The following is a 24260-nucleotide window of genomic DNA, read 5'->3' on the forward strand; positions in this document are numbered from 1 at the left end:
ATGTAAAGTGCAACTCTCCCTAATATCAGCTTTTTTTTGAACAGATAAACTGTTCAAATGGGCCTAAGGGTGCTAATTTTATGTTACTGTGGATTTTCTTTTACATTTTTATGTGAACTGGAATGAAATTATGAAATCAAGTGTCATTTGGGGCTACCGGCCCTTTTAATGACTACTTGATGCCAAAGTGGCTCACTATCGAACGGAGTTTGACATCCCTGCTCTACACTCTTAAGAACAAACATTATAAATAGATTGATTGATTTCTTACCTTGATGCTGTGGCCCTGTTTACATTTATGAGCGGGAATATTCTTTCTCCATGATGTTCTGATATGAGACTTTTAGAGTTGTTGTAATTTGGTTTATTTAATTAATAATGGTTGGTCTTTGATCATGCCAAGCTGCCGCTTTACTGCGAGGCATTTCAGAGGGTAAGGCTCAGTCCGGTGTTGTTTACTAGTGATTTATTAGTCACCACCTGGCTTTCTGATATTAATGCGGTACTGCCGGTAGATCGTGCCCCTTCTCTTTATATTTGCACATTTTGCCCGTTTATATTTAAGCTCAAAAAGGATTATCAAAACACTATCAGGATGGACGCTTGGTGTATATAACCTTATTTTATAATGATCAAACGGTTTTTGGTCTTTCTTTTTATAAGCATATAATGTGGCCATGTACCTTTTTAAATGTCCTATTTAATTGGTTTAATACAATATTCTAATTTTGAGTTGAAATAATCTTGAAGTTTTTGAACAATATTCTATATTTTAGCCCTACTCATACAGCTAAAGAGAAATGGTTCAGATCAAAAGCACATTCATGTGTTAGAATTGGCCTGTTCTAAGCACAGACTACCCATCTGATCAGACTGAGCTATTCTGTAATGAAGAATGGGAACAAATATTAATACGCAAATGTGCAAAGCTGGTAGAGTTTTACCAAACTACTTGGAGGTGCAATGAAAGGAAAATATGAACTCGAACAGTCTGAATGCAAATGGACACCACACTTTTCTAAATTTTTATTATATAAGATATACAAAGAGCCATGTATCTTCCTTCCATTTGAGAAATAAGCAGTACTGTTTGTACTGTTTGTCACTTAAAACATAATCCAATCAAATGCACAGAAGTTTGTGTTTACTGCATGACATGAAAATGGTGTATAAAAGCTTGATAAAGGAACTGTATTTTGTTCTGAATATATTCATGTCGGAACTAATTACCACATGAAGTGACACGTGAATGTAGACATATTTGAGTTTTCAATTTCATAAAACTATTTAAATGGCATTTATAGAGAATTTCATTTAGTGAAATATACAGTATGTAAATAAGATGTTTACCAGTGATAGAACAAAGAAAACAAAACAAACAATCTACTTCTACATTATAAAAATAACAGTGACTGATAATTAATAAAAAAAACAATCAAACCTGAGAAAACTGACACCGGATTTCATTTTATAACTTAGAGTCGCCATCATGAAGTCATAACTGACTGCTAAGGTTTCCAGTGGTGAGTTTAGCCCTTTTCAAGTACGATTCGTCTCCCTGTGCCCTCTTGTCTTTGGTTAAATGCTGCTGCTGATGTTTACATTGTGCTTATGAACCTTATGGTATTTGAATGCGGTCGTTCTTTTTTCTTATCCCAAATACTCAACAGTAATTTGTATCCAGTGAAATTATATCAGTAATGCTCTTCAAGTTTCCCCGCTGGACGTCCTCTGTCCTCTTGCTGCTCACATGTCGTTCCTCCACTCGGGATGCAGTTGCTGTTGAACAATACTCTCAGCAGTCTCAACTGGGATGAAGGGAAAAAAAATAAGTTAGCCTTGTATACACTGCCTTGCAAAAGTATTCACCCCCCTTGGCTTTTTACCTATTTTGTTAAATTCCAACCTGTTTTTAATATTTGTGGTACTTGTGGTCTTTTTGATGAAAGTAGGCTGACAGGAATGGGGCTAAGAGAGAGAGAGGGAAGACATACGGCAAGGGTCCATGGGCTAGAGTAAAATCCAGGACAGCTGCGCTGAGGATTAAGGCCTCCTATGTGGGCCGTGCATGTTATCTTAATATTATGTGGTAATATGAGATGTTATAAATATGTATATATACAAAAGAATGTCAGAAAAACTACAAATTGGCTTGTGCAGTTACCTTAAAATGTTAGATATTTGGTGAAATGAAGTTCACCTGTGCACAGTCTAAGGGTCTGCAGCACCACTATGTAAGAGGCATTACACCATGAAGACCAAAGAGCTCTCCAAACGAGTCAGGGGCTGCATTCGAGAGATTTTAATTATAGGTCCTGATCCTTGAAGTCAACAGTAAAACCACAATCATGGGTAGGAAAGGAGCTTTGGACTGCTATGCCGATTTTGGGCAGCCATACGTCGTTACGTGATGGAAATGCACATGGATGATTCTATTCAAATCGGGACTACCAGCCTTTTGACAAAGAACTACAAAAAAACACGAAAAATTAACCTTTCGGCCTCCAAGGAAAATGTTGTCTGGCGCGAACCCAACACATCCCATCACAGCAAGAACACGGTCCCAGTCCCAGTAAAATATGGTGGTGGCAGCATCATGCTGGGGGAATGATTTTCAACAGCAGAGGCTGGGAAACTGGTCTGAATGGCGGGAAAGATGCATGGTGCTAAACACGGAGATATTCTTGAGTAGAACCTGTCAGCCTGGCTGTGATTTGAGACTAGGACAGAGGTTCACTTCCCAGCAGGGCAAAGACTCGACGCAAAGTGCTGAAGCAGCAATCTAGTGGTTTAAAGGGAAACAATTAAAAGTTTTAGAATGGCCTAGTCAAAGTCCAGATCGCAATCCAATTGAGAATCTGTGGTTAGACTTGAAGATCGCTGTTCCCAGTAAAAATCATCCAACACAAAGGAGCTGAAGCAGTTTTGCCTCAAACAATGGCCTAAAATCTCAGTGGCAAAACGACGCAAGCTCATGCAGACTTATCCATATGAGCAGCTGCTGTAATCGCTGTAAAAGGTGGCTCCAAAATGTACTGGCTTCAGGGAGGGTGAACAGTTAAATGTCCACTGATGTTTCTTTTTCTTTTTTTTTGTTCTATTTGTTGTTTGCTTCGCATTAACAAAAAAAATATCTTAAAATTTGTAGACATGTTCTGTAAATAAAATAAAAACTCAAACAATTCATTCTAATTCCAGGTTGCAAGGCAACAAAACATGAAAAATGCTAAGAGGGGTTAATAGATATGCATACCACTGTAATAACACAGCTCTTTAATATTTAAGTTAAGAAGCCAGGTGAAATGTGTTTTACTTTGAGCCTCAATGCTGATGTAAATTGCAGACAATCTGGCTATAATCTCTTCCTCATCTTCCTCAGCATGCGTGAAACCATCGTAGCCTCCTTCATCTTTGCAGTACTGGATAAAGCTGCAGAATTAGACAGAAAAAGATTTTGTAGAATCTATTATTTCACTTCTATTGTATGGAAGTGAGAAAACATTGGCCGGTGAAATGTACCTGGCCCAGGTAGGATCTGCACTCAACACCATGGGGTTTCCCACCACGATCAGCAGAGCTTTGGCTCGAGTCATAGCCACATTGAATCTCTAGGCAAAGAAAGAGAGACAGGATGGTATGCAAACATACAAGGTGTCTGAGCATATGTGTGTGTGTGTGTGTGTGTGTGTGATTTATTTACCTTGTCATTCTTGATAAAGCCCAGGCTGAATTTTTTGTCTATGTCCATGTATGTGGTACTGCTTCTAACGGTGGATACCAGGATTACTCTCCTCTCCTGGCCTTGGAACTCCTCCACTGACCCAACCTGCCACACACACACACACACACACACAGTTGTGTTCAAAAATGATAGCAAACCAACATCACTATACAGATCAACAATTTATTTATTTATTTATTTTTTTTATATTTCCCTAGTAGAGTAATAGAAAGCCAACAGCCGTGATATGTATACTGCTGATTCTAGGAAACTGAGTCATTAATTGATAGGACGGGTGTTCAAAATAATAGCAGTGTGCAGTTTAATAAGTGAGGTCATTTGGTGAAAAACTGAATTTAAAGGAGACATATCATGCTTTTCAGTCTTCCATTTCATATTGGAATCATTCGGGTGGGGTCTATATAAAATGGAACTGCAACGCATTAGTCTGAATTTCTCATCAATTTACCCCAACATTTCCCTTTTTACCCCTGTTCTGAGGTGCGTCTAAGAGCAACTAATTCTTTAAATCTATCGGAAGTACTTCAAACCCCGCCCCCCTCCGTTCAGCCATTTTTGAAGCATGCTGGGATACGGAGTAATGAACAACGGATGACTTATCCACTTGTAGCTTCGGCATCCTTCAGCTTGGACTACAAAAATCATTCAGAAAAATACAAATTGTGGATTCAAGAAATTAATAAACCTGATCTCCATGACCTTGTTTAGCAGCTCTGCAGCAAGTATTGTGACATAACTGTTAAAAAAAGTAATAGAAAAACACTCCTCAAACAGAACATAAAGGTATTTATGCAGCACCTGGACAGACTATTCACATTATAAATAAAATAAAAATAGGGCTAAAAGAGTGGATTTTGCATATATCCCCTTTAAGTGGAGCAGAAAATGAAAAAAACCTGCACAGCTGAAATAATCTCCATTGCTTTAAAGAAGAAACCAAATCAAAGAAGATGTGGAAGAACACAGACAGCCATTTGCCAGTTGATCAAAATAAAGGGTGATCTATGAAGGTTTTTTTGTTCAAAAACGATTTGTGCATTGTACGCGTGAATTTGAAGTTGTAGAGGGAGTTAAATTCTAAGTTTTGTAGTTGTAGAATTAAAAAAAAAATATCACAAATACAAATTTTTTGACACCTGTTCAAATTTTAAGTACAAGTACACAAATTGTGTTCTGTGAGTTGCACATCAAAAACCTCTCACATTCTCAGTTTTGCTCCAAATGGTCCAGAACTACTGTTGCAAAACTATTTATGCATTGTAACTTTGGTGTTTTGTAATTGTAGATTTTTTTTTAATCTGTCACAATTACAAAATAAAGTTACACCTCTTCAAATCCTTGAGTACAAGTACACAAATTGTGTGCTGTGAGTTGCACATCATAAATGTCTGTACACAATTTGTGTACTTGCACTTAAAATTTGAACAGGTGTAAAAAAAAAAATTGTACTTGTGATTTATTTTTTTTTTAATTCTACAACTACAAAACTAAAAAAAGAATATAACTCCCTCTAAAACTTCAAATTCACGCTTACAATGCACAAATCGTTTTGGAAGAAAAAAACCTTCACAGTGATTGACAAAGCTCTGCAGTTAGCAATAGGTACTGAAACAATTTTAATAAATCAATGAGAGACAAAGCAATCGCTATGAAATTTCCTAAAATTCTAATGCTGAAAAAAATGACAAGGGATAAAATCAGCTGAAGGACAGATACACTATGCTATAGAGTAGTGGCATAACATCTCATGCACTGATGAACGTAGTTGATCAGTCCATGGGATGTTTCTCATGCAACATGACCAGGGATCCATTTGAACACATCCTGAAGTGGTCGTGTTGCGTTGTGCAAAAGAAGACACACCCTTAAAATGAGTGTTTCAAAAAGACAACAACCCCAAACACACCAGCTGGTTCCTGGTTAGGGTTAGTGGAAGGATTGGCCAGCCCGACCCCCACACTTTAACTCAACAGAAAACTTGTGGCATCAAAGAAATGCTGTTTCTGAGGCTCTGAGTACCCGTTCACAGGCGTAATGATGGGAAGCGGTTTCAGACATGTCTGTTAAATAACTAAGTCATAAACAAGGAAGGCTCGTCTTTAAGCATTTTCAGTTCACACAATAAATGTTTCTGCTTGTAAAGAATAGTAGCCACTCTCTGTGTTTTTGAACAAGTAAACTGAATGACACTGTTCTTCAAGTTCTGTTTTGGTATGGGATGGGCCATGTTTCTGCCGCATTTGCATGAATAGAAATAAAAGCTTTGTGGACCTTTCCTGCTTATTTTAAACCCAATGTTATCATTTAGAACACAAATCTGAAGCGCATGTCCCTACATAAAGCACTGGCAACATAAGAGGTCATACTGAGGGTTACCTTCAGATCATTCATGTCTTTAAATTTGAACTGTTTCCCGACTTTTTCCAAGGCCTGGCGGACTTTCTGCACCTGTGTTATACAAAGAAATGAAACAGCTGTACCATTCATTCTTCACATGGCACAAAAGGTTTTAGTTTCAGAGGTACCAGTTGTATTCCATAAAAACAGGCAACCATCATGGGCTGTGTGTGTGTGTGTGGGGGGGGGGGGGGGGAAATCCCACCTGCTTCCTGTAGGGGGCGATGATGCCTATGTCTTTGGGTGAAATCTTCGCCACTCCTTTCTTCCCTTGGGAGTCCAACAGCTTTCTCACGTAGTCCATCATCACCTCCACTTCAGCAATATTGAAGAATGAAGGGCTGGTGGCCTCGCGTTGATCCTTACCAGCAACCCCATGAAAGATCACCGGGAAGCCCTGAAAACATATATAGGAAATCGTTTTTTTTTTTTTTAATAATCTGTTAATATGGATGCATACTTGTTGAAAATGAACATCACCAGCTTTCTGTGAAAGAGCTCCAACAACAACCCCTATGGTCAATCAAAAACACCATTTTGGTATGAAGGAATTTCTACTTTAGGAAAAACATTTGTTTTATAAGACCATCTGTTTTATCCAACAAAAAAAACTTTCATTCGACTAATTTCAAGTACGCTTTCTTGCTGATAGAGATCATTTGAAACTGACTGGTCTGCAGAATGCAGGGACAAATGTTAAACTGAGATATTGTAAGGACTAAATTTGATTGTGATCTCCTATTACCACAAGCCCCCCACCACTCCTATTCAGCTTCAGCATCTTGGACACTAATCGATCAGCTGTGGGCATCAAGGATAGTATAAGAACATCTAGCTGGGCCAATATAGTTTTGGCTAAGAGAATGCATGAATGAGTGGGACCTTGAATGATTTAGCCGACCAAACATTCAAGCTGTTTTCTGGGATTGTGAAATCATCTCGACGATTTGCAGTTCCAAAATTAAAACAAAAGAATTGTAAGATTCCTCTTTATGCTTATGTCCATGTCTTTTATGTAATCTCAATGCAAGGTGAATCATGATGCTGTTTCTTGGTGTTTTCAGACCCATGAATTTGAGTTTTAAATGTTGATGCATTTAATAAACAGAACCTTTTTTTTTTAGGATTATTGGTATATGACCTGCCAATCAGAGGAAGCCTTATCAATTTTGTCAAAATATCTGTTGCTATTGCTATCAAGAAGGTTTTGTGTACATTTTTATGTTATACAAATATTTTATACAACTTTTAACAATGCAAATACCTATCAAATATTTCTTGCTGATAGCCTTGGTACATTTAGTTTAAAAAAAGGACAAAACATATGTTAGTGTGGCATTCTGTTTTAAGCCAAACCAAGACAACTGTTATAGTGTAGTTTCTGTATTGTTTGTAAAAGAACAGGCCAAACTAGCCATGTGTTCTATAAGATGGAATATTGGTAAAGTAATGCAACATAGATAAAACAGACTTTTTGGATTATATTTCAAGCAGCACTGATTTATGGTTTAATCAACATCCCCAACACCATGCATGAAGCTTTTGCAGAGCTGGACAGCTCCTTGAGTGACAGACTGCTGCATCTTAAATGAACAAAGGAGAGTTATCACAGATCCTTCCACCAGCAGCTGTTAGACTTTATAACTATCAGTGCTCCCAACAAACTCAAACTTATTATGTGGTTAGATCCCTGTTCTTATTTGCAAGGTTTTTTTTTCCCCATTTCTTGCAAATATTCTGTTGTTTTGAATGCACAAATAAACATGCACATGTGTGCAACTTTTAAATTACCTTAATTGCACGTTCCTTTGAATCTGAGTGTGCTATTTTTAATAACTATACAGCATCTTGTGTTGTAAAATTTCCCTTACTGTTCAATCTCTTAAGTTTTTTTGTTTTTATATATTTACCCTCTATTTTGCCTTTCATTGTACTCCTGGCAAACATGAATTTTCCAACTATATTTCTATTATTTTCCACTCTGTTAGAAATCAGAGATGAGCATTTTCACTGGCTTCAAGACCACCATACATGACTTCAAGTCAAACACAGCGATAGAAACATCGTGAAACCACAAAATAAAGCAACATCCTTGTGACATTTGGCAAGAAAACAACTTTTACTGGACCTCCTTTTAGTGCAGCTTCACTTGCCCAAATCAAGTTTCCCCACAGGAACAATAAAAGCATGATGAATTTAACTTTATCACCAGTCTGATCTTTAATTAAACTACTTCTAAATGCACTCTGCTCTTGACAGCAGAATCAATACCTGCTTTGGAAGGTGTTCCCATCTGCAGTAGATGTTGCGTGAATACTCATCGGCACACGCCTGCAGCTCTCCCTCGTAGAAACGCTCGTTGGGAATCTTGAGAATGGTGGGATGAGACCTAAAAAAGAAGCATTGGAAGGTGTATTCTGAAAATTTGAGTGAATACTTTCCCTTGGTGAGAAACATTAAACATGTTCTACCTCACCTGTAGTTACGCAGCAGTTTGGTCACAAAGCAGGTGTTGTAGACACCCTCGACCTTCTGGTAGAGGGGAATATCGGTCATCAAGCGCTCCAGGAGGGACACTCCTGCAGACAGTGTAAAATTTTAACCAAACAGCATACGATGCATTATAAAGTGAAGCAAGGTTTTGCTTTTTGGAGTGAAGATCCTCTGAATTCATGTTAAAAACAACAGGACAGCTTTGTACAGAGAGCGGTGTTTTTTTTACTAGAGATGATCAAAGAAATTATCGTCAAATTTTATGATTAGATCTGGTTTTATAATTGCAGTACACTGATCTTTTTTTCTAATTGGGGAAACACACCATATCTAGTTATATGTTTCATGACTAAACTTTAATGTTACTGAGATTCATCTAGGCTAAAAAGGGAGTTATAACCTTTTTAAGTATTACAAACTTTTGTGAGGGCTTAAAAAGTATGTGCTCACGTGTTATCAGTAAATGTTTGTTATATAAGTACATGAAAACATTAACAGACAGATTATGAAGTTGTTTTTATGAAGATTAAGCAATTATTGAGACCTAAATAATGATGGTCCGCCATAGCAACCCATCCACGGGCTTCTAGAAAGGATGGCATGTCGGCTGTTCCCTCTAGTTGCTACCTTTTAAACCTGGTGAGACTTCAGCATTTATCAGGATGCTGAAGGTATTACAGAGGATTTCTCTATTTCATCCTTTTAAAGATTCGCCTTCGGCAATCTGTTGGAAATCTCTAAGGTTAGGGTCTACTGACTCTAAGTGACTGATGTTTACATTAGAACATTAATGGAGCATAACGCAAGTTTCAGGCGTTTTACAGACATCTGCACGGGTCTTTTGTTTAAAGGTGTAATGTCTTCTGGGGTAAGAAAGTCATAAATACTGAAATTTGCCTGTGTTCTCTCGCTAATGCGTCCACCGTACAAAGTGGCCAGATGGACAAGAGCAGAGAATATGAATCACTCTCTCATGAACTAACTCACGGAGCCTATCGAGGCAACTGCATTAAATTGAGGAAAACTAATTTTACGCATCAGGCAATTATAAGGGTATGTACAGAAATTAAAAATAGAAATGTAACCTTCAAACTAGCGCAACGCCCCTTTAAAATATGTATTTTTTTTTAAAATAAGTGGCCCACTATTGTTATTCTGAAGACATCTTGAAGGAAACTGTTGAAAAAAAAGATAGCTTGTCTAAGTGTGCATTTCTACATTCTGTGTAAATAAAATAAACCAATACAATAAAATTAGTTCTAATGTGTCTTGTAAGGATAATATTCAATTTTCATTTTTGATTTACAAAATCAGTGATCAGAAATTGGCCATAAAATCTCTGATCAGTGCACCTCTACTTCTTACCCATTCCGTATTTCAGGGCAAAAGGAGATCTGAGGATGGGCCCGAGCTGCTTGGGGTCTCCAGCTAGAACAAGCTGCCCAGTCTCTGCATCGAGCAACCCTATGTGACAAAGAAAAGTAAATATAAATATATATTTAAAAAAAAAATAAAGTTCCGGTCCTTTGCAGACAAAACCCCTGATTGTTCTCCTTTACCTGCCAGGGGGACTAAACACTCAGTCTCCACAGCGTGTCCAGCCTCATCTACAAACACATGAGTGAAATGTCCAGAGGGTATGTCACCTGACACAAGCCTGCAATATTGAAATACATTGGGGCAAATCACATGGCTGAAATTCATGCATACCATTAACTGGTGGTGATTTGGATTAGAATGTAGAAAAATAAAAGGGCACAAAAGGTGTCATGCAGATTAGCACGTTATTCAGTTTTAAAATGTATTCACTACCTTCCAGCGGTTAACAGGGTGGTCACTATAATTTTATACTCCATCAGCTCCTCTTTGGGAGGAAAAATGTAAGAATCCCCTGATAGGTTAGAGCATGCCTGTGAAGCACCACAATCACAAAAATACACAAAGATGAAGAAAGAAAAATATACAGCGTTACTGAAGCACAAAAAAAACTATAAATCAAAACAAATGTATTATCCGAAACAGAGGACACAATGCATGGTGATCCACAGGAGAGCCACTAGAGAAAGGATTAAACTGTGGCCATGTGACCAAGAAAGTGATTTAAACTGGCCGAATGTAAATTAATAATGATGTTATGTTACCCAAAGCAAATGTTATGAATCGAAATGCTAATTACAGTTATTTAGATCTGACACCACTGACCTTTAGGTGCTCAGGGACGAGGTTTGGGTCCCGGCTGCTGGCGTACACGCGGTAGACTCTGTGCATGTCTACATGCTCGCAAATCTTGGTGCACAGCAGATCAACAGCACTGTTGGAGGGAGCACACGCCAGAATGTGGCAGGATTTCTGGGTCTTCTCTATCTGCTTGATGGCCTCCACCAAAGTGACGGTTTTCCCTTAAAATACAGAATAAGGTTTAAACGATAATAGCAGTGTTGGGTGTGTATTTTCCTGCTGACAAAACTTAGAGATAGGCACAGAAAATGAGCTGTGGGAGAGGAAGACGTTGCAGACAACAGGTTCAATCAGGAAAAGCTGCAGGAACTTCATCAAAGGAGAAGAGCTGAGATACAGGTTTTTGAACTATATTTACCGTATTTTGTAATAATAACCACAACCACGACTAACTTTGACTTGAGGATGAGAAAAGTACCAGCATGTAAGGTTAGCTCTCGTGTTTAAGGGGAGCTCAGACTGCTGTAAAACGTGCTCTAGGTCACCTGAAAAACAATTTAATATATCTCCAATTAAGCTAATACTTGGGTGAAAACTTACACATACTGCTTTAATACCCCCAAATAAAGTTCAGTGTAGCCAGATCCCATTTGTAAATAGAGACCACGTGTGCATAACTATAATTACAGCTGTTCTGTGAAGGCTTCAGAAGTTTCATAGAAAACATTAGTGAACAACAAACCAAGGAACACAGCAGGGACAAAGTTGTGCAGAACTTTAAAGCAGGGCAAGGTTAATCAAATACAGCACTGTTCAATCCGTCATCCAAACACGAAAAACACAAATCTACAACAATTTGTCTGTTTCAGCAGCACATCACACTGAATACAGTACGTTGGGAAGTCTTCAAGGCAAGGCAAGGCAAGTTTATTTGTATAGCATACTTCAGCAACAAGACAGTTAACAGTGCTGTACATGAACAGAACATAAGAAAAGAAAACACACAGAGGAAAGTACATTGCAGTGAAATAGCACTAGGTCAATATAAATTGGACTACAAACTTAATCTAACGATGTTTTAGTTAACTACCACCATCTAAATTAAGCATTACAAATTAAAGGCAACTTTAAACAAACAGGTTTTTAACCTTGATTTAAAACTCAAGGTATCAGCACTTTTACAGTCTTCTGGGAGTTTGTTCCAGATTAGTGAAGAATGGGAACTTAATGCTGCGTCTCCATTCCTTGTTCTGGTCTTGGGGATGCAGAGTAGACTTGAGCCTGAAGACCTTAGTGGTCTGGAGGATGGATACACTGATAACAAGTTAGTGATATATTTAGCTGCTAAGCCATTCTGTAATTTATAGACTAAGATAAGTAATTTAAAGTCTATTCTCTGACATACAGGGAGTCAGTGTAAGGACTTTAGAACCGGGGTGATGTGCTCTACTTGTCTTAGTGAGGACGCAACCAACACCATTCTGGATCAGCTGCAGCTGTCCGATTGACTTTTTTGGCAGAGCTGTGTAAACACTGTTGTGGTAATCAATTTGACTAAAGATGCAGGGTTGACAGGTTAATCTATTAGTTCACCTAATAACCAAAGTTGAAGTAGAAAATTGTTGTCCTTTCAGCCAAGTGCAATATAAAATCAGATCGTACATTGTAAACCACAAAGAAATGAGACTTTTACAGGCACCACAGAACTGCCCCCCCTCCCCTCCCCCCCCCCCCCCCCCCCACACACACACACACACACACACACAGCAGGGTGCCGTTGCTATGAAGCCAAGCTCTCCCAGGCTTATCTCTTTGCCTATGAGCCCTCATGACGAGTGGTTCACACCGGGGAGACAGCCACCTGGGTCCGAATGGGTTCAGACACCCACAAGCATTTGCAGTGCCGGCCAGGTTAAGTAAAGTCTGTTTTCTGTGAAACCAACATCGGAACTGAACAGCCGACTGCAATGGAAACGGTCTGCTTGTAACCCTCCTCAGCTGTTGCAGGAAAGCTGAGTCGAGACGCCGCAGAGCGGTATCCTCTCCTGCGGCCAAGCCAGGCTAAGAGGAAAGCTGATCTGATGTGGCCCACTGCAACCTGCAGAGGCCCTCACAAGAAGCAGCTATGCCAGGGTGGCCGTGTGGAAGTCCCCGCTTCCACAGCCCAAACGTACCCCTTGACCGGAGCCATGTACAGCTTGCCCAGGCTTGGTCTCCCAAACGACGGCTGTTTTCCCCTTCTATCTAGGTGCCTGCTTGCTACTCAGACAACCAGCTTTCACCCTGGCCCAACTTTTTCCAACTGAATGCCCAAAGTGAACTGAACTGACACAGGGGCAGAGACAGATTTGGTAAAGTTAGGCAGGGAAAGTAAAGTGGTTTCCTCAATGTGTTTTCGCTGTGTTTTTAAAGCTTGACTGAGCTAACACGCTTAACCTGCTAGCATTCTGGAAACAAAGCTTTTTTGATGTGGTTTGTGTGTTTTTACAGTTATAACAAACTTTATTTCCAGAAGGGTTTAATACACTGATGGGATATTAATGTTTGTGTTGTCCGGTCCGCTCATTATGACCAAGTAGAACTGAAAAGTCTTTTAAATAAGAGTTTAAAGTCCGCTAGCATTAGCGCTATTAGCTTCCTGGTTAACATTAGTGCTACGGCCCTAGTAAATGCAACTACGCTTCGTTTTTAAACATACTTGTTTTCGTTTTGCTCCACCATCGTTCGAGAATGCTGTGAGTGTTATTACAGCATTAATCTGGAACATTAATGTCGATTTAATGCTGCTTGTGTAATGTTAGGATTAAACTCAAGCTAATGTAAACAGTGCCCACAGGAAGTGCCCTGACACGTCCTTTCCAGTCAATCATTGTTTAAGTTACCAATTCAAGCCTTAATCATTTCTTGGATAAATAATTGCATTAATAAAATCAAGTGTCCTAAAGGTATTGATTTTACTGAGAAAATCATTCTTATAAATGTTATTGTATCAAAAAATTTGTTTTGTTTTACTCAGGATTTGCATTGTGAATGGGTTGAAACATACCAAATATTGTTCTAAATTAGTTAACCTAATTTAACCTCATTCCACGTTCTTTTAGATGAACTTTAGTTCTCTACCTTGGAATATGCAGTGAACCAGGATTCACTGAATCATTATGATGATGGTTTTCAACTATTTTATTGGTCTTTTTGTTTCTTTTTGTCTTAATTTTACTTAGTTTTTTGGTTAAGTTTGACTTGCATAGTAAAGAGGATTTACTGATTGAAATATAGTGTTAATTCAGATAAACAGCATTCTCTAGTGATGTTCTCTGGGTGTTCATTTTATTTCTGTTAATAAATTCTTGAACTTGAAGAGAAGTTGTCACTCATTTATTCCATATGAGTGCAGGGTTTGCTGTTAAAAGAATGGCAGTGCTCGAATCACTCTTTCAAATATTGTCCTAACATCAAAGCCAATTGGCCTGATATTCACCAGACAATACCTTAAAGACCTAGAGTTATTTGATAAGCATTAAATAACTTTAAAACATGTGTAACTGCACAACAGTAACAAAAGCCTTTTAACAAAATAATGATTAATTGGTAAATGGTCAAGACTTAAACAGCAACTCCTAACCATATCTAAGCACCATAAAGGGATCTGTAGTTATCCATTTACAGAGATACTTCTAATGGAATGCATATTTCTCACAAGCCAAATATTTTTCTTAAGCCTATATACTGTAACCATTAAACATATTTAAGAGCAATATAGTGCAATGTTTATTGTACTTGAACATTTCCCTCTGTGGAGAGTCAGCAGGTTGAAATATTTACTTGCAATGGGCTGACAACACCTCCATCAGTTTACTATATGTAAGGTAGTTTCAATCTGTTTTATTTTTTAAATTACGACACAGAAATTAATTTTACAAGAACATGAAAGAAAAATATTTTGGGCTGTACTCTGGGACTTGTTTTACCTGTTCCTGGAGGACCAAACACAAGATATGGAGCAGGTCTGGATGAACCAGCCACAATGTGCTGGACAGCTTGATACTGCTCTGGGTTTTTCTCCAACTGATAATCGAACAGTCTACAGAAAAACAGAAAAGGAAAGGAATTGTGTTCAGGAGACTGGAATTTCTTGGTTTAGTATGATTAAAAAGCTTCTTGACATCATTCACATGGACTGTTTTTGGCCTGTGTCCTAGTTTGTACGAGCAGATTGACTCTCGACGTTGCTTTGGTTCATGGAGGTCACGGATTGTTATTGTGGAATTGCTCAGCCAGTCTCATTTCTCTCTTTGTTGAGACTATTCTTAGGTGCCAGAGTGATACTGTTTAACCAGCACCCAAATAAACTTGCTTCTTTTTGTTCCCCTCGTTCCCCAAATACATCAAATCTTAAAAAGCCAGCTTCTTCTCCTCATCGTTTTTGTGTTTTGCAGGTAGATTTTAATAATATGTACACTTCTTCTTTAATGCATCTGCATTAAATGTGCTATATAAATAAAGTTGACATTGATATTGACATATGGAAAGCTACAGAGGTAATACACGCAAATCCTCCTTAACATCTGTCCCAACATATTCTAATCGTAATTTACATTTTTCTTGTATTTAGTGTAATATTGTTGAGGTTGAATCTTTAGTCCACAACATGCTAAAGTGGAAACTTGTGTCTTTGGTCGAGTGCTAAGCGGAATAAGAGTGAGGTATACAAATACAGGCTTACTTGAGTTTTGGGAGGTCAGGTTTCTGCCATGAGAGTGGGTGTGCAGTAGGAAACAGCACACTGCTCAGTTCATTGCTCTTTGCAAGTTCTGCAGCTCTGTGCTGGAGGCGCACAACCAGGCGGTTGATGGTGAACTCAACATTGAACTTAATCCCTTGAATAAAGCTTAAGTCTTTACCTGTTGTGTATCGACTCAGAAATCTGCAAAACAATATGAACAGAAACGGTTAGCAGAGTTTTGCTGCTAAGCGAGGGATCGCGTGCCTCTTGTTGTCGCTGCTGGTGTTGTAACGCCGTTGTCTTACTCTTGGGCGAAGCCAAGTTTGACGCTGTCCAGCTGAACGCTGTGGACATAACCGCGGTACTTCACTCCCTTTTCCCCCTGGGGGTACACCAGCAGTGAATCCCCTCGCAGCACAGAGGGCCGGTTCTCGGCGACACCAGGTACCTGGCAGGTGAACAAAGAGAGACAGCGCAGTCATCTTTCACAGATTTTTGTTCAGTAAAATTGAAGTTAATTAGAAGAATACAGTTAGTTCCCTATTAGTTTTTTTTTTAACCAAAAGATGCTATCAGGCATTAATATCTTATCTGGAAAATTCACAAACATTACTTATTACTTCTTTAAATGAAGTTGATTAAGTTGAGAAAAGTTGAGTGTAGCATTCTCAGTAATGCAGGTACATTTTTAACTACTGTAAAATCATGGGAATTCGATGATGTCTACATTTCTTTGATGTAAAATGTTAGAAATTCAGGTTGTACAAACTCCAGTCAACAGGCCCTTCCTAATTAAGTTTCCGTTCAAGTCGTCTATGACCCTTTCACTAACAGCCTTCACTGAGCATTACCCTACGGCCTGTTTATGCATCATAATTCTAACACATATACTCCATTAAAAACAATCACATTCAAATTATTTCATTTGCTTTTAATACATAAGCACATGAACCTTTCATAATAAACAGTATTTGATAAATCAATTTGAGTGTTTTTATGTTATCTGTTCCTTGCTAATGTCTCTTAATGTCCAAATTATTTACTAATTGCAGCATTGTTACTGCAAGTTAATATTTGTCAGTAAATGAAATAAAGTTCCCTTAAAGAGTTGATTTTCAGCAAGGCTTCAGCACATTGCTTCTTTTGTGAGAAGCCTGTTTACTTTGTTGCTTTATTATTGCAGCCTCAAAGGCTGTCAAAGATGGTTGTCCTGTCAATATATAAATATAAGAAAAGATAAATTTGTAACTTAGCAGCGATTTTGGCATATTTTAAATGCCGTTCTTTGCCTGCACTGTTTTATTTCCACAGCATGAGGTCTGGTTTCAGCACTGTTCGAGTCTCCATTATAGTCACCATCCAATCCAATCAGTCAGCTACTCTGCTAAGCTGTACGAATTAAACGGCTTACAATAAAAACACAATCATGATTTCTTTTTGATCTCAAACTTCCAACATACAAAAGGTATCTCCCTTTCTTCAGAGGCAGCAGAAATGGGATAATCTTGTATCTGATCTGAATGATTGGAGCACAGCCATACCTCCAGAACAAGTAGTCTCGGGTTGTTTGCGTCTCTTGTTAGCTCAGCGTACGGTTTGTCATCGTTGGGAATGTTGTATCTTCTGATGTCACACTCCATCTGATGCTCCTCCAGATACAGCAGCAGCTGGAACTTCTCGGTGTAGTTCTCCCAACACAAAGGCGTCTCCAACACCGTTCTTTAAAAAAAATAAAAAATAATAATAATAATAGTTTGACAGAGTGTACTACACATGGCAACCAACTATCGTGGCTTACCTTTTTAGTGTTAAATCTCTTGTCAATTTACCTTTTGCTATCGAAGTCAGAAGAACGCTTCAGCCTGATTATAAGATCGCTCATGTATGGTGGGATTCGATACTGTTTTACCTGAACCACATATTTTAACTGCATCACAGAGAGCCTGTTAGGGGAAACAATGAAAAAAATAAATAAAGAAATAAAAATTGGGCACAAATCAATCCATAATTTAATTGACAAAAATTATCATTAATAAAGGAGCATTTCTTATATCTCCATATACTTTTTTTTTTTGCATTTTTGTCAGCATGGAGCTCTGATAGATAGAATGATAGAGATATCCTTTATCGTCTCACAGTGGGGAAAATCATGCTTTTTGGTCATGAAATACTTTCTCTTCCAACATTTTTCCCCCTACACGTCAGGTACAACACAAACCACCATAATGCGTCTTTGTAATAACGCCACTCATTCTTGAAACCATTCACTTTTGACCCTACACTGATATATGCAGGGAATTACAGCAAACATGTTAAGTGTTATTTTTCCCCAACAAGAACATCTTGACATGTGAACACAAGGTCTTCATTTCAGGATTCCTACACATCCCTTATATACTGTATCGTACCCCTCAGGCTGCAGACCATCCACAACCTTGCACTGCGGTTCCGGGGTGCAGGCAGGGAGCGAGCGAGGCTTGTAGGGAGCTACAGGCGCCAGCTCCCGTCCTAATGAAGTTACGCACTGAGCCTCGATGATGCGCACAATGTGGAAAGAAGCGGTGTTGGGCTCCAGGTCTGGTTTGAATTCAAACGCCAGCGTAGCTGGAAAAAACCCAACCAGAGTACAGCGGAAACTGACCTCTATTTCATAGCTGTCACCTGAGAACAGAGCAAGATTTGAAACCGGTTTTAATTACACCCTTTATACTAATTTATTAAAATAGCATCTATTTTAATAAAAGCAAACTTGTTTGTAAAATATGCATCACCTGGATTTAGAGACAGGGGGTTCTTTTTGGTCACCCTGTTTTCATCACGCAGACTTAAGTACCGAAGCCAGTGCAATGGAGTATAGTAAGTGAAGTACACAGGCTGAGTTCCAGTGTTTTCCACGTTCAGCTTCACCGTGTACTGATGGGGAGAGGGGGGGGGGGGCGGGGATTATGAGGACTTTACAGCTGTGAAACATCTATAGATGCTCATTTGAGAAGGACAGCAATCAAAGAGCCTTCATACCTCGTAGGTGTCTTGCACACACAGGACAAGCTTGCCACCCTCGAAAGGATAGTCAGAGGTGATGCTGATCCCGTGTTTATCAGCGATAAACATGGAGAGATACCTGAGAGTCCAAAAAGAGCAAAGGTTAGAAAATAAGTGTATAAGAGGGAGCAGGGTGTTCACTAGATAAGAGTCAGAGTTTATTAAAGAAATAATTCAAGCAGCTGAGGGCTCCGAGACCAGGATTTTGTCTCGCTTTGTTTCCTGGTTTTTAGCAGTAAGTCAGCCGTCTCAGGCGCATCAGGTTTGTAAACAAAGCAGTAAAAGGATTTGTGTGGACCGCAGTGCGGAAACTATAAAGGACACAGGGGGAAACAAACATCACCGGAATGGTTAGAGGAGAACTCTGCCCTGTTACCTTTCCACCTTCAGTTTGCTCATCAGCTCGCTGGCCAGCTTTCTCCGGGCTCTGACTCCTGACACCGCCTCCTCTGGAGAGCTCGAATCTGCTAAGTTCTCAATGCTGGCTGACGCCCTGAGTTGAGCTTGCGACTGCCGGGTTCTGGGTGTGCGCCACTGGTCCAGGTACTGGGCTCGGACCTGCAAAAAATTCAGCCACACCCAATAAGGATTTTAACTTTAATATAAAAAAGCAGTAAAAGATGGATGGCACTACTTTTTGAGAGGTCACTGCTTCTCCTAATGCTTGAATGTTTTTGTGCGTTATATTTTTGCTTTATATACTGTATTTCTGATTTGTGTGGGCACCAGCAGGCCAGATCTGCCATTTCAATAGGTTGCTGATCTGAATGTTACTTCCGTTTTAAATTAAAAGTATATTAAAATAAAAATCCTCCCCGGATTTTATGTGTCACAAAATGGAAAAGAAAAAGCTGTAAAAAAATATATAATATAAACTGTTTTCAAAAAAAAAAAAAAGCATTCAAATTTATGGACAACAATTTAGTCAGTTTCTGTTTCTGTTTCCTGTTCATGTTGTAGATATAGATCTTTTTCTTCTCGAGTCAGTCATTTATTATAGACATCGCTGGCACAGCTTGATTTTGTAAAGTTAACGCAAATATATGGAAGCTCTCACATGTTTAGACCTGTCAACCACAAAACGCTGCTGTTATAAAATACTAACGAATTACTATGGATGCTCGAACTTTTGTCCTTTTTCCTCGCACCATTATTTATTGAGTCGCTAAGCTTGTAAACAACAATTATAATTTTACTTATTTAATTAAATGCTCCACGTTCAACCTGGCAAAAAGGGGCCCATCGCAAAAGGAGATGTTTACAAACCGCTGGGGTGAAGTATATGTTGTCCTTGCGTCTCTTTATTTTGCTGCACACTTTGAGCGCGTAAATCACCGAACCAAAGTTTGGATCTGTGCTTCCTGGGTTTCTACAGCAGAAAAAAAAAATATTATATCAATTAAAACAAAAATAAACATGTTTTGTGTCCAAATAAAACATGCATTTGTATGGCCATATGAACTCACCTGATCCTGAACTCGGCATTATAAATGTCTCTTAGCTGCAGTCTGTCTGTAATGGAGGTCCGATTGGTCTCGTTTAAAAATTCGAAGAAGTCCAGTCCGATTTGGCAAAGCGCGTGCATACTCCTTTTAACCATGACTGCTGATCGAGACGGCACAGAATCTATCACAGATGTCCGCAGGGTTTCTACAGAAGAACGAGGAACTCGTACCACTACTCGCCACTGCAGCCAGAGATAATCCCGGAGAGGGCTGCTCGTTTAGTTCTCCTTGGCCGTCCACACGGGCGGTGCCTCGATGCTTCCAATGACACGGAGCGTCTATTAAGACACGGACAAGGCCGAGTAATAAAACGGACACATCCAAACACTTTGAGCGTCTCGAGAAACGAAACTTAACTTCATAAACAGGAAAGAGAACATAATACTGTAAAAGAGTTGAATGACAGACATAAAGCAGTAAATTACAGTGAACACGTCAGCAACAATGACTTAATGGTTGTCAAAGGCGTGACTTACGTATCGTTTTAAAAAGCCATTGTCTCTGTTAATTTTTAACATTGAATGACAGATTATGAACACAATATGCTGACGTATTTTCCATGGTTCAGGATGAAACCTGAACCATGTTTCAGGTTTCATCCTGACCCCTGGGCCACAGCAGGTCTGGCTGGCTGTTCAGGGTGTTGCCTCCAAGATTAGGCTAATTAATTAATGGGAAATTGATTGGGAGGACAAATTAGTGGGAAATGGTCCAGAAGCTGCAGGGATAACAACATTCTTGAATGCCAATTCAAGAGTTTGGTGGAGATTTTACAGATTGTGGTCTTCAGCTGGAGTTCTCAATCACCACAGACATGGGCTGCAAATGTCAAATTCCTTTTGTGGTTTTTTTCCCACTCAAAATTTTATTTTTAAGCTTGTATCTTACGACCACAAATATAAAATAAAAATACATAAATTGAATAAATTAAACTGATTGAAGTCAGCACAAATAAAGTAGGGCACAAATAAAAATACCTAAGGCACATTGTGAATCTTTGTCATTCAGAATATGTCAGCAATAAGGTTTGGAGTGCCTATTTGTGGTTAGCTTTAAAGTTTTTACATATGAATTGAAATCCATCAAGAACCCACGATGTTCTGAAGGGACCCAGGGAACCTTGTTTCATGTAGGTGAAATTTTCAGTGGAAGCATTGGATTAATCATAAACTTAAAGTTTTATCACTGCATTCACACTTGATTATAACATTTTAGGCCTAATGTTGATGGTGAGTGTTTGTTGCCCAGGGGCCAAAAGAATAACAGTAATTGTTCTCAATAAATCCATCAAGTAGGGCTTTTTTAATTAGAAAATGATGCTGACAATGTTATTTATTTATTTTGAATGTTATTTTTGAATGTGTATAGTGTATATCTGATCAAAATTGTATTGATCAGTCTCTTCTAAACACAGGAAATAATAAAAAAGATAAAAAGCGGAAAGAAACTGAAAACCGAATTACTTTGTGGCAATGCTATATTGCTATAAATCTGACTGTAGTCTTTTTAATGTCTAACCCCAGCAGAGCAAATAGCCACTTTTCTATAAATTATACTCATGAATAACCTTATAATGAGACTCCCCAACCTGCTCCACTCTTACATTATGATAAAGTTTGGGGTAAAGGTGGGTTATTACCAGGGACACTGGTAGGACTGAGACACAAGTATCAGTCTAAACACAAAACAGCCATAAATTATTAGAAAAACAAAACAGTATTTTTTTATTTTGATAAGACCACTGTAATATCACTTTCCATATGAGCTTATCTTTGAGAAATAAAAACATTAAATCGCGCGCGCACACACACAGCTTTAGGGTACAATAAAGACTAAAAAGAATTATTTCACCGCAGTCATTGTAACTAGAAATAACACAGTGAGGAAAAATCTATGAATGAGAGCTACATTCCTCTTTAGGAAAGTTCTGCTTTTGGTCATGTTCGACAAAATAACCAGTTTGACGAAAAGCAGAAGTGGACCATAGGCCTTGTTAATAAAGATGTACTTCTCTCACTGTTTCAAGTCAAATATACTGTGGGGAAGGAAGGTAAAACAGCACAAAACAAACCAGTGAACACCAATTAAAAAGTTCTTGAATATCAAAATATATATTTTAAAAAATGTGCATGATAGATAGATAGATAGATAGATAGATAGATAGATAGATAGATAGATAGATAGATAGATAGATAGATAGATAGATAGATAGATAGATAGATAGATAGATAGATGTAAAATAAAGGTTTATAAACATTAATGTATCAAAGAAATTATCCAATCTGCATTTTGGGGTTACAGTTTTACATAGTGCATTGAACATTGTTCACAATGTACAATTTTCATTCATGTTTGTCTATTGAGTCTAAAATTAGAAGCTAACTATAAAAGGATATTTTCAGCATGCGCCGTGTTTGAGTCATTTGGGCTATGTTTGGAAAAAGAGAAGGAAACAGCTTTGGCACAAGATATTCTGTCAGCATTTAAATGGCATTCATTCTTGTTTTTCTTCTCCTTCGCCACTAGAGGGAAACACAGACTCACTTTTGTTCACTATGTGCTGCAGAAGCTGGTTCTACTTGTCTGACTCTCAAAATTCCCCCTTTTCTGATAAATGCAATAATCGGTAAAAAAAAAAAAAAAAAAAAAAAAAAAAAACGGATCTTCCTGTTGATTTGTGAGACACTGCTGAGTTCAAAGGTACTGCTTTAATTCTCACTCCATTATTTAAACTCGCTTGATGGCAGCCCTCTGTGTCAGATGTTTTCTGCCGCTGTAATTCAATTCAGTTTAATTCAGTTTTATTTATATAGCACCAATTCACAATACATTTCATCTCAAGCCACTTTACAAAACAAATTCAATCAAATCATACAGACAGATTGATCCAAAAGTTTCCTGTCTAAGGAAACCCAGTGATTGTGTCAAAGTCTTGACAAGCAGCATTCACTACTCATGAAAGAGCGTACAGCCACAGTGGACAGTCGTCTGCATTGTCAATGGCTTTGCAGCAATCCCTCATACTGAGCATGCATGAAGCGACAGTGGAGAGGAAATCTCCCCATAAACAGGAAAACTTCCTGCAGAACCAGGCTCAGTGTGAACGGTCATCTGCCTCGACCGACTGGGGGTTAGAGAAGACAGAGCAGAGACACAAAAGCAAAGAAGCACACATTGATCCAGGGATCCTTACTATGTTATATGGTAATAGCAGATGATCTGTCTCCCCTGGATGATGTCACAACTAACAGAACGCCAGACCAAGTGTACCTACTATGAAGAGAAAAAAGACAAAGAACAAAAAGTTAAAAGTTTGAACAACAACAAACAATGTAAATTGGAGAACAGTAGGAGAACTCAGCAGAATGAGAAAAATAGACCATGATGTCCTCCAGCAGCCTAAGCCTGAGCTATCTCAACATAACTACAGAGATAGCTCATGGTAACCTAAGCCGCTCTAACTATAAGCTTTGTCTAAAAGAAATGTTTTAAGTCTAGTCTTGAAAGTAGACAGGGTGTCTGCCTCACGGACCAAAACTGGGAGTTGGTTCCACAGGAGAGGAGCCTGATAGCTAAAGGATCTGCCTCCCATTCTACTTTTAGAGACTCTAGGAACCACCAGCAGACCTGCAGTCTGAGAGCGAAGTCCTCTGTTAGGAACATACGGGGTAATCAGAGCTCTGATATATGATGGAGTTTGATTATTAAGGGTTTTTAATCTTGAGAATTGGAGAATTTTAAATTATATTCTTTAACTCTTGCTGTAGCTTTTTGGATCAGAAGAAGGCTTCAAACTACATTTTATGGACATCCTGATAGTAAAAAAATTGTCCAGCCTGGAAGCATGGATTAGTTTTTCAGCATATCTCCTGGAGAAAATATTTGTAATTTTGGCAATATTCCGGAGGGGGGGAAAGGAAACCCCGGAAACCTGTTTAATATGGGACTTAACATGTCTTGGTCAAAAATAACACCAAGGTTTTTTACTTTATTACCAGAGGCAAATTTAATGCCATCCAGATTAAGTGATTGATTAAAAAGTTTAGTTTTTGAGGATTCTGGTCCAAAGATTACAACTTCTGTCTTGTCAGAACTTAAAAGCAGTCATCCAGGTTTTGATGTCATCAAGACATGACTGTGGTTGTAGTAATTGATTGTATTCATCAGAATTTTTGAATAG

The 24260-nt window shown here is 38.5% G+C and overlaps 1 protein-coding gene across 1 annotated transcript; it reads right to left on the reverse strand.

Annotated features, from left to right (window-relative positions):
• Positions 1-996: 996 nt before the first annotated feature.
• LOC105920967 (putative helicase mov-10-B.1) lies at positions 997-20255 on the reverse strand. Its single transcript, XM_012856633.3, has 23 exons — positions 20042-20255; positions 19842-19944; positions 18952-19133; positions 18552-18654; positions 18305-18446; positions 17942-18194; positions 17363-17476; positions 17075-17252; positions 15839-15981; positions 15534-15734; positions 14779-14891; positions 10835-11031; positions 10445-10542; positions 10192-10289; positions 9998-10096; positions 8616-8718; positions 8411-8528; positions 6345-6536; positions 6119-6190; positions 3701-3826; positions 3520-3608; positions 3314-3429; positions 997-1808 (listed from the first exon to the last, which is right to left on the reverse strand). Exons 1-23 carry the CDS (start codon positions 20173-20175, stop codon positions 1747-1749), a joined length of 3036 nt encoding a protein of 1011 aa, XP_012712087.2. The 5' UTR covers positions 20176-20255; the 3' UTR covers positions 997-1746.
• Positions 20256-24260: the final 4005 nt, after the last annotated feature.

The sequence above is a fragment of the Fundulus heteroclitus genome, chromosome 1, assembly GCF_011125445.2.
Source record: "Fundulus heteroclitus isolate FHET01 chromosome 1, MU-UCD_Fhet_4.1, whole genome shotgun sequence".
NCBI classification, from domain to species: Eukaryota; Metazoa; Chordata; class Actinopteri; order Cyprinodontiformes; family Fundulidae; genus Fundulus; species Fundulus heteroclitus.

What these genes read in the sequence shown, in the direction of transcription:
- LOC105920967 (XM_012856633.3), bottom strand. Translation starts at nt 20,175, where the DNA reads ATGGTTAAAAGGAGTATGCACGCGCTTTGCCAAATCGGACTGGACTTC. An exon ending in AAACTTGGCTTCGCCCAAGA is followed by an intron (nt 15,735 to 15,838) that starts GTAAGACAACGG and finishes ATTGTTTTGCAG; the next exon opens with ATTTCTGAGTCGATACACAA. An exon ending in CCTGACCTCCCAAAACTCAA is followed by an intron (nt 14,892 to 15,533) that starts GTAAGCCTGTAT and finishes GTTTTTCTGTAG; the next exon opens with ACTGTTCGATTATCAGTTGG.